The 11,414-nt window shown below is 38.7% G+C and overlaps 1 protein-coding gene across 2 annotated transcripts; it reads right to left on the bottom strand.

Moving 5' to 3' along the window:
• Nucleotides 1–536: 536 nt before the first annotated feature.
• On the bottom strand, nt 537–10,847 carry sumo2b (small ubiquitin like modifier 2b). Of its 2 annotated transcripts, XM_082165018.1 has the most exons (4): nt 10,690–10,846; nt 8,018–8,149; nt 5,001–5,072; nt 537–1,216 (listed from the first exon to the last, which is right to left on the bottom strand). In XM_082165018.1, the coding sequence occupies exons 1-4, from the start codon at nt 10,708–10,710 to the stop codon at nt 1,154–1,156; spliced, it is 288 nt and encodes a 95-aa protein (XP_082021144.1). In that variant the 5' UTR covers nt 10,711–10,846; the 3' UTR covers nt 537–1,153. The 2 variants fall into 2 exon arrangements, with proteins under 2 accessions (XP_082021144.1, XP_082021145.1); XM_082165019.1 differs by lacking the exons at nt 537–1,216; nt 5,001–5,072 and adding an exon at nt 7,872–7,888 and having other exon boundaries at nt 7,939–8,149; nt 10,690–10,847.
• Between the last annotated feature and the right edge of the window lie 567 nt (nt 10,848–11,414).

Here is an 11,414-nt window from a genome sequence, read left to right as displayed (position 1 = left end):
GTGGTTTACTGCAGAATCACCCATAGGCTATTTACTAAAACGTGATGTGCACATATTTACATTATAAAAATGTATAAATTACATTCAAACTTTAAAGTTAATCCTTAATAAACGCCATTTTTTTACTATAATTTTTTAATATAGAAAATTTAAATAACCATAACAATAAAACTTCAATAGTCACATTCAATAATAATGTAACAATATTTTTCTTAACCTAAAATACATAGCATTTATGTAAGCTCTTCAATTTGTTACCAAATAGGGCAGCACGATTAATCGCAATTTCTAAAATTGAAAAATTATAATATAATTATGAATCATATCTTAAATTCTTCAACCTTCAATGCATTGTAATTGTGTGAAATTATATCTAATTATGTTAAGTCATTTATACGTCATTTTGAACAATTGCAAAAATGACGTCAGTATTATTTGAAACAAACAATTTAAACATGCATGTCATTCAGCGAGTGCAATGACTAAACACACACACACACACACACACACACACACACACACACACACACCGGCAGTTTGATAAAAAGAGAATATTTTATTTTCACAAGAGATTAGACAATACAGACAGATGCTGGACTTGTCCGAAACATGAATCCCCTCGTACGTACGAGTCAAAACATGTTTAACACAAGCGTTAAAGCACTATACAAGATCACTACCATAAAAAAAAAAAAAGAAGTTTTAAAACCAAATCGTCTGAATGGAAACCAGGAAATCAATTTGAACTGCAGGCTTAAGCTTCAACATTTCTGTATGTTTTCTTTAAACACACAATCAAAATAACTTGGAAAAAGCCGGCGCGCTCACATCTGAACTCAGGCGCGCGGCTCGTGTCCTCGGGTCAATGATTCGAAAGAGGAAACATGTATTAGTTGGTCTATACACAGATGACAGTCTTCATGATAGTTCAACTTGGGCTTAACGTGTCAGATTTCACAGATATTAACAAACCCAATGCAATAATTACTGTAGCAGGAACCCTTTATGTACAAAACCAAAAGAAAACGTGATGAACTGAAAACACTATACAACAGCAGTTACAGAAAACCATGAGGAGAGAGAGAGAGAGAGAGAGAGAGAGAGAGAGAGAGAGAGAGAGAGAGAGAGAGAGAGAGAGAGAGAGAGATCTGATTTAGATGTGTCCTCCTGTCTGTTGCTGGAAAACGTCGATTGTGTCTTCATCCTCCATTTCCAACTGTGGAAGAAGAACATGAGGGTTATTATTCAGTATTATTAATAAACAAGACTTCCTGTTGACCGTGGAATCGACACAGTTCGCTTCTATCCCATGATGCAAATCTACAATGATGCTGTCAACCCGGATTTATTCAGAGGGCGAGATGACCTCTGTGATATTTCTGACTGAATCTTGTTTTATTGCCTGAACCTTCATCTAAGAGCACATGATACCAGCTCTGTCTAAAGCATGCATTAACTTCTAATCAACATGGAAAAATCGGCTGGGAAAATAAGCGCAGGACATTTCCATCAGGATTTGATTGGATGATAAAAAGTGGTGTATGATATGATTGGATAATTTTTCTCATTTATCAATAATAATACTCACTGGATTTTAATTTTGTACTGAAATAATAAAAAAAACTGTAATCAAATGATTTTTTAAATTAATATAAAGGCACTACAAGAAACATGACCAATGTATTAATATGTAATATGTGTGTATGTATATATATATATATATATATAGTGAGGAAAATAAGTATTTGAACACCCTGCTATTTTGCAAGTTCTCCCACTTGGAAATCATGGAGGGCTCTGAAATTGTCATCGTAGGTGCATGTCCACTGTGAGAGACATAATCTAAAAAAAAAAATCCAGAAATCACAATATATGATTTTTTAACTATTTATTTGTATGATACAGCTGCAAATAAGTATTTGAACACCTGTCTATCAGCTAGAATTCTGACCCTTCTATGACCTGTTAGTCTGCCTTTAAAATGTCCACCTCCACTCCATTTATTATCCTAAATTAGATGCACCTGTTTGAGGTCGTTAGCTGTATAAAGACACCTCTCCACCCCATACAATCAGTAAGAATCCAACTACTAACATGGCCAAGACCAAAGAGCTGTCCATAGACACTAGAGACAAAATTGTACACCTCCACAAGGCTGGGAAGGGCTACGGGGAAATTGCCAAGCATCTTGGTGAAAAAAGGTCCACTGTTGGAGCAATCATTAGGAAATGGAAGAAGCTAAACATGACTGTCAATCTCCCTCGGACTGGGGCTCCATGCAAGATCTCACCTCGTGGGGTCTCAATGATCCTAAGAAAGGTGAGAAATCAGCCCAGAACTACACGGGAGGAGCTGGTCAATGACCTGAAAAGAGCTGGGTCCACCGTTTCCAAGGTTACTGTTGGTAATACACTAAGACGTCATGGTTTGAAATCATGCATGGCACGGAAGGTTCCCCTGCTTAAACCAGCACATGTCAAGGCCCGTCTTAAGTTTGCCAATGACCATTTGGATGATCCAGAGGAGTCATGGGAGAAAGTCATGTGGTCAGATGAGACCAAAATAGAACTTTTTGGTCATAATTCCACTAAATATGTTTGGAGGAAGAAGAATGATGAGTACCATCCCAAGAACACCATCCCTACTGTGAAGCATGGGGGTGGTAGCATCATGCTTTGGGGGTGTTTTTCTGCACATGGGACAGGGCGACTGCACTGTATTAAGGAGAGGATGACCGGGGCCATGTATTGCGAGATTTTGGGGAACAACCTCCTTCCCTCAGTTAGAGCATTGAAGATGGGTCGAGGCTGGGTCTTCCAACATGACAATGACCCGAAGCACACAGCCAGGATAACCAAGGAGTGGCTCTGTAAGAAGCATATCAAGGTTCTGGCGTGGCCTAGCCAGTCTCCAGACCTAAACCCAATAGATAATCTTTGGAGGGAGCTCAAACTCCGTGTTTCTCAGCGACAGCCCAGAAACCTGACTGATCTAGAGAAGATCTGTGTGGAGGAGTGGGCCAAAATCCCTCCTGCAGTGTGTGCAAACCTGGTGAAAAACTACAGGAAACGTTTGACCTCTGTAATTGCAAACAAAGGCTACTGAACCAAATATTAACATTGATTTTCTCAGGTGTTCAAATACTTATTTTTAACGTGCGATTAACGCAGCGCGTATTTTCTGTTTGACCCGTGGCCCAACCTCTAGTTGGAGAAATGGAGATACACAGTGTTGCCAACTTAGCGACATTGCAGACGCCTTTAGCGATTTTTTTCCCTTCAACAAAGCGCCCAAACCTTGTTTAGTTTCTGAGAATCTACCGGTACCGCCAGTACTGCTCTCTCAGCCGGCGCGCGCACTCTCGCGCTCTCTCTCTCTCTCTCTCTCTCTCTCTCTCTCTCTCTCTCTCTCTCTCTCTCTCTCTCTCTCTCTCTCTCTCTCTCTCTCTGCGTCTCGCGCGGAGGAGCAGCGCTTTAATTCAGTTAAGCACAGATATTATGTTGCTTCACTAATTTTACAAGTATAGCCGAAATCAGAGCACAGATATTGTCTTTATCTTATGTGAATTTGATTTCACCAGACGACGGCTCGATTATCAGAATTGTTGTGCAGATTAACTTAACGTCTTGGAAGGGACAGCTGGTTATGTCTTAATGGGTCGCGTTTCAGTCACCATTTAAAATTCATTCCGTTGTTTGACAACAGAAACAGTCAAATATACCAATGAAAACAGTTTTATTGAGAATTTAGCTTCATCAAAATGGGCACAGAGAGAGACAAACTACAATGTAATAATAAATAATAAATGTACATTTAGCATTTTCAGAAGAGCTGCCCTGTCATGCAAAAATCTAAACATGTTTGTGTTAGTAAATTGCTCAGTACAAAGAAAGAATAGTAATGGTAACCTGGCATTTTTTTTGTTCTTTCTATTATGTCTAATAGACATGAACAAGTTCTTTGAAAAACATCTATGACCTTTGAAACATGTCTCGTCCTTATGCTCTATATTGACTATGGTTTCAATAATAAACATACATTTGCATAAAGCATCTATATTTATCCATGCCCACATTGATTAGAGTATTACAAACTTGAAAAGTATTAATTTAAGGTACATTTAGAACAAATAAAAAAAAGTGCGATTAAATGTGATTAATCGCGAGTTAACTCATGACAATCATGCGATTAATCGCGATTAAATTTTTTAATCGATTGACAGCCCTAATATATATATATTATCATTCCAGTAATTGATGTAACAGAGTTGGAAAGAAATCTACATAGTTATCATGAAAATAGTGTCACAGTGTAATTAGGCTTCATTTTCTTAATATGATTAATAATGCAATTAGGCTTTGTTTTATTAAGTATCGACTGAATATGAGCTGGACATTCAGGCTTTGTGAGCTTCGCCTTTTACTTTGCGATGAATAGAGTTCAGTTTGATTCCTTCTGGTCTTAAGGCCAATTCACAGCGCACAGACAAACATGTTTGCTGGGTTTTGTCGGATCAGTGTGTGTGTGTGTGTCTGTTGGCGTTGGTCGGGGTTTGTTTTCACTCGACTGAACATGTTCAATCAGTGTCTGTCGGGGCAGTGTGAACATGACAGATATTTTTCATTAAATTATAAATCCAACAGCCAACTTGTTTGTTGCCGTCTGTGGGCTGTGGATTGGCCTTTAAACACCTCTGCACACAACCACACACACACACACAAACAAATATTATTATCATTATGGGGACATTCCATAGGCATAATGGTTTTTATACTGAGCTAATGATATATTCTTTCCTCTAACCATAACCCTACCCATCATTAAGAAAACATAATTTACTATAGATTTATAACCTTTTTTCCTCATGGGAACCAAGAAAATGTCTCAACAGGGGAAAAATGACTGGTATTACTATTCTAGTGGGGACATTTGGTCCTTATAACACACAGACACACACACACACACACACACACACACACACACACAGAGTGATGTCATACCTGTGCGGGCGTGTCTGTTTCATTGATAGGCTGTCCGTCAAACCGGAACCGAATCTGCCTCATCGTCAGTCCCTGCAGAAACACACGAGCACATCAGTCCAACACACTTCACCAACACTCAACATCTGTGCTAGTTATACACTAGATTTCATTAATATGTTGAATTAGCTTCAGTTTTCATTCAAATGTTTGTTATATTTTAGTAATTTTGTAATGAGCTTTTGACATTTTTATTAGTTTTGGTTTATTTTAAATATTAATGTTTATTTATTTTTTTATTCGTTATTAATGATACATTTTATTTAGTTATTTTAATTTAAAATTCTGATGAAATTCTCTGGCAAATATATTTTATTTTAATTTAATTTATTTCAACTTTATTTCAATTAACAATAATGTGTTAATAGTATTAATTAGCGATAATAACCTGCTGAAAACCAAATAAACCCTAATGAATTACTAAATTAGACTTTACGTTACATTTTTTAATGTAATATTCATATTTTCTTTTTTTAATTTTTCTTAACTTTATTTCAATGAACAAAAATCGTGTTTTAATAGTGTTAGTTAGTGATAATAACCAGCTGAAAACTGAATATATCCTGAATGAATGAATGACTCAATTAGGCTTGTTCTTTTTAACGAATCGGTTGAATCGACTGGCAAATCCCTCTGAAAAGAAAGCAGGGTTAACATCTGAGGGCGCATCCACATCCACATCCACATCCACATCCACATCCACATCCACATCCACATCCACATCATCTTTTAAACCTCAACCCAAGAAGAGTCAGACAGAGATCAGCTGAAACCTCAGGCCCTGATATGTGTTTTCTGCTGTCGACACGGGTTTCCTCCGCTTCCTTCCACTGAACGCTGTCCTACTTCTGCCGGCCAAACTCACAGCGCCACAATGAGATTAAGCCCTGCGCCTCTGCCAGGAGAACATGTTCCCGACCTGAAGATCACGAGGAGCATCTTAACCCCGTGTGTTTACAGCGTTGATAAACCCTGTGTGTGTGTGCACGGATGTGAGGACGCCAGTCTGGTCCTGTGTGTCTTAGTTTCTTCGTGAACATACGTGAACATTCGAGTCCTTGCTGTTTCTCTGAGCCTCGGAGCGGATGCGCAGGACCGTTAACCGGACGCGAGGGAGTGATAGAGCCAGCAGACGGAGAGGCCGTGGAGGAAGTTATTGATCAGGCTGAGGAGCTTTAGTGCCGTTATATCAGACTCGTATTCATATGTCCTGCTTCAATCCATCCTCAAGGTCTTTCATTGTTGTTTTAATGACAGACGGGTGGAATAAACCAGACTCAGGATTCGTCTGAACAATGCTCTTGGATATTGTCTAACAATATTAATTATCCTTATTCGTGCAATTTGTAAAAAGTACATAATGTTTAGTTTACGACTGCATCTGTTTCTGAATAAATGATCTCATATCTAAGCTTTTAATCATAGTGTTCTCTCATTGTTTATGTATAGTAATTTTAAAGTCTCCCAGTGGTGAAAATCAAGTTTTTAATGTTGTTTATATGTCTATGTGGCGTTATTAATATGCTTTCAGACAAACCATGTGCAAATTCATAAGTCTTTTCTCCTTAAAACTGCAGTGAATCAAAGACAGTCTCAAAAACACAGTTTGAAATCGCTGGTGTTTCTGACGTCACAAACTACCTTGTAACCAATCAGATCAACGTGTGATCGTCAACCAGTGGATCTCTGAGCCTCTGTGAGTGAGTGGAGGCGGGGCTCATTTGCATATTCATAGAACTGCGCATACTAAATGAGGCAAGGGTGTAGAGTTACATTCAAGATATTATTTTTTATAGGAAAAAAACGATTACATATGTCATTTTGGTTTAGTTTTAAGGGATAAAATGATTGACCACGGGGGGACTTTAAATGGTTTCCATAAGGAAAGGCGACCATCGAACGTCGAACATAAAAATGCTAAGATCATGCTTAAAATATTAAAAGCATGCCTTAAAAACCCCTTGTTACCACATTACAGTATCCTAGGTGGCCTTTCATTATTGAGTATATCTTTGAAATATGTTGTCATGCGGTTGCATTGTTTTGTGAGGGTGAAAAGGTCCGAGGTGCAATAAAACGAGAGCACAGAATAGAGCGCAAGAGACGGTTCCGGTAGTAAAAACTCCATTCACTTTCTCCACAGGGAAATTGATTTTTTTTAATGACAACTTATAAACCAACCTTTAAAGCCAGCCCTACTGTGAGCTGCGAGGCTGTTAATCGTGCTCCTGCTGAAGCCGTCAGCCCTCATTACTTAAACTTATTTTAAAAAGTCTATATATAAACTCAACATTATATAGTCTATATATAAAATCAACATTTGTGATGAGTAGCTTCTCCATTGTTTTTAATTCCGATTATGCTGTTTGCAATGCATCATGGGATTGTAGTTCTTTCCCTCACTAAAGCCGTAAGTTCACAGTCCTGTACTTTTGTGTTTTTGTCAGATTTTCAAAGACTTTTTTCCTTCAAATAAATGTTTTTAATGTTGTGATTCTCCTCGTAGCTGATTGTCTTGGCTCATGGCTAATAACTTTTTTTTAATGATACTCTTAATTAGTGTATAATTAGGGCATTTCTCTCTTTTTTGGGGTATGTTGTTTTGTATATTTTGTAAACAAACAATTTTTTGTGTAATAATATATGCAGTTTAATTAATAATAAATAAATAAAAATTCTGCCAATATAAACCATTATAAATGCCATTATAAATATGTTTATAACCAATATAAACAATACTTAATTTCTAATAATATTTTGTGTTGTGTTATTGTTGTTGTGTTGACAAACAAGGAAAATTCTACTGTATGTCTTCAGTGAAGAAACTATGATGGGCTTGTGGAAACCTTGTCTATATTTTGCACATGAACTCTAATATGTGCCGCCAGGACTTCAAAATACTGTCGGGACGGTAAGTTGTCGATCCTTGTAGCTGAGAAGCACTGTGTGTGAGAGTGTGTGTGTCGTGATGATCTCACCTGTCTCTCACAGTAGGCCTTCATGAGCTTGCTGAGGGGTGTGTGTCTCTTGATTTTGAACTGGACCACGGACCCGTCCTGTCCCGCCACCTTCAGGTTGATGTGGTCGTTGTTCTCTGTCTTCACCCCCTCCTGAGAACACAAAAACACAACGTACATGAATATGAGATATCTTACATCACTCTTCCTTGCATGTTTTAGGTGCATCTCATTTGTAACTATTAAATGTAACTATGCATAATATATCGGACATGTTGGTCGACCAATACACAGAAAATACTGTAAGTAAGATTCTAGACAATGGCTTATCTGTAATCTATAGTATGAAAGGAACCGTTTGATGATTAAAACAGAATGAATGTGAGTCACATGACAATAACATGGAAAGGGAAAGCAACAGGCTATCATGTGACCATTGTGGCGAATATGGAAACTAGTTTCATCCTTTTTAAAGGAACCCCGGGTATTAAGACTTGTATGCCTTACTAGATTACTGTTTTCCCAAAGTATACAGATATAATATACAATTCATGAAATATGTCTTAGGGTACGTTTACACGACAACGATACGCTTAAAACTGAGAAGTTTTTCCTTTGAGTTTTCGGCGTACAGACGACACCATTAGCAAAACGATCCCCATTCACACGGATCTACGAACACGACTTAAAACGCTGTATTCTGCGGCCAGGCCAGTAGATGGCGATGAAACACTATAGACTGAACACGTAATACGCATGTGCATGAAGTCTTCCTCTTCAGAGATTACACAAGAACGTTTTCAAAAACTTGCACTTTGAAACCCAATTTCAAAAGTTGGCGTTTTCAGGGACCCAAAATGCCGTTGTCATGTAAACCAACGACCAAAATGCGTAAAATGTTTTAAGCCCTTAAAGGAGCATTGCGTAGGTTCTGAAATTTCTAACAGTTACTGACACCAGTGGCCGTTAGAGGAACTGCAGGCAGTCTCATGCTCGTTCTCGGTGCGCACACGCTCGTACGACCACATCAACCAGGGTTGCCGCAACAACCACTGAAGGTTCATCGAGATTCACCAGCATAATGTTTGAGGTAAGAAAACACCATTTGAAAACAATACCGATTGCCGCTGCTTACTAATAATGGCTGCCGTGCCGTACGGATGTAAGCCCAAGTAGACGAGAACGCGCATGACGTCACATTTTGTGAATTTTCGCACTGATTCGGGCCCGACGACTCCACACACAATTGAGCCTACAGGCTGATAGAGGCAACCATTAGTCAGTCAAGGTGTCATTCTTTTTATTACATCATGGTTGGGTCATACATGTAAAAATGAAAACTCTATCTTAAAGATTTTTTTTAAGTAAAAACCTACACATAGCTCCTTTAAGCTGTTATAAAATTTGAGGAAAAAAAGTTGACATTGCAATGCATTCTGGGTAGTCCTAGTGAGTGACGTCAAATGGTGGCACCGATCTCGGCACTGCTATCTTGATCCCTCTGTGTTACAAAAATATCATCTGTTGAACAATTTTTCTTTTCAATTTGAGCCAGAGCGAAAATTAGCGAGGATGAAAACTTCAAAGCGAAAAACGAAGACGATCGGAGGCGAGAGGTGGGGCAAAACGGATGGTGTCTCTGTGGCTATTGCTTGCCGATGCTAACCGAGAGGGAGAGCGTTTGAATGTCTACCAGGATGGCATCTAGCGTTCCTTGTCACTGGCGACATATTTAAAAGTTTTTTCCTTGACATTTGTTTTGTCATGCCTTAAATTAGCTTGAATGTAACGATTAGCCACGCCTCCACTCACTCGCACAAGCTCAGAGATCCACTCCTTGACGATCACACGTTGATTTGATTGGTTACAAGGTAGTTTGTGACTTCAGAAACACCAGCGATTTCAAACCGTTCTTGAGACTGTCTTTGGTTCACTGCAGTTTTAAGGAGAAAATACTCAGCAATGGTGTTGACTAATGAATTTATTTGCACTTGGTTTGTCTTATAGCACAGTATAAACACAACATATAAACAACATTAAAAACTTGATTTTCACCACAGGGGGACTTTACAGGGGGGACTTTCACCACAGGGGGACTTCCTTTTAACTATTTGAATTGTACACGATTTGGTGTGGGTTTTATAATTAAACTCAAATGAACGTGATAAATCCTCATTCATGTGACACGCTCAGTTCAGTTTTAGTCTTTTACATTTGGATGTATTGCAATAATAACAGACTCATGCATGTTCATCTTAGTGGTGTTATTTGTGGCTTTATTGGCAGTGTTGTGCTTGAGTTGCTGTGCTTCACGTGATGGATGCTCACATTTGAATCACATCATCAGATCAAACCAACAGAAAACTACTTTCCATCAGGTCTCAGTCAGCAAATACACGGCGCACACATAAAACACGCATATATTAGCAATATATGTCTGATATTAGACCATTTCTCCGCGTTATTTTCATTTGAACGCGCCTGTGTGTGTCGCGCGCGGTGTGAGCTCGCCACGCGCGTTCACACGTCTTCTTCCGGTGTTTCTGAGGCGGCAGTTACAGGATTTATCCACTAAGCGCGATATTTCACATTAAATATGAAACCATCTGTGTTCTCCCATGTTTTCACAATCCCTCGCACGACTTAAACTGTGACTAAATAAAATTATCCCTTCATTTGTAAACGTCACTCACCTTGGGTTTCTCGTCGGCCATGGTTATTGTATTTGCGCTTCTCTACGCCGCCACACAAAGAATCCGCGGGGACGCGCACGTCCGCGCCCCCGATTAAAAACAGGCCTTGCGTGCGCGGTCACGAGCGGCGCGTCCGTTCTCCGCGCTCTGTCACGATTGGCTAGAGCAGGTCACATGTATCGTGTTACGCGCGACGGTGATGTAATGCGCGAGACCATGGAGCCGGGGACACATGCACGCGCATTCGTGCACGTCTTATCTTGAAAAAAAAAACGTTGAACAAAATATGAATATAAATGACACAAATCGATGATTTTTTAATAGTAAATATCACATATAATCAGATACAAGACAGGGAATCTATTATAATGGCGTACATCGAGTATTGTGTTGTTTCTGAGGGGAAAATGACCAACTGCTCCTGTCACTGGAGTGGGAAGGGAAGCCATTTTGTTCTTTATGTAATTCACAGATCAAGCTGAACGTACCGCAGCCATTATTTATTAATAATTCAAAATGACTGTGAGGAAAAGGCCTATAACAAACAAATGAAATAATTTACACTACATTCTGAATAAAACCTCTCTTATGATCATTTTATACCATTGACAGAAAAATATATATATTAGGGCCATATATAAAACAGTTTATTTCAAAGAAACATTACAATGTGTAAAGAAATAAGTTCAAGCTTTAAAATCACAACAACAAAAAAAAAATCCATA

This window comes from Leuciscus leuciscus (assembly GCF_965113295.1).
Source record: "Leuciscus leuciscus genome assembly, chromosome: 1".
NCBI lineage: Eukaryota > Metazoa > Chordata > Actinopteri > Cypriniformes > Leuciscidae > Leuciscus > Leuciscus leuciscus.
The sequence above is the reverse complement of the archived record's forward strand: the minus strand, read 5'-3'. Positions and strand labels throughout refer to the sequence as shown.

Coding starts and splice junctions, on each gene's coding strand:
- sumo2b (XM_082165018.1), bottom strand. CDS start 10,710: ATGGCCGACGAGAAACCCAAG. Junction 8,150..10,689: donor TGGCCGACGAGAAACCCAAG/GTGAGTGACGTT, acceptor TTGTGTTCTCAG/GAGGGGGTGAAGACAGAGAA. Junction 1,217..5,000: donor AAACAGACACGCCCGCACAG/GTATGACATCAC, acceptor CTTCTTCCACAG/TTGGAAATGGAGGATGAAGA.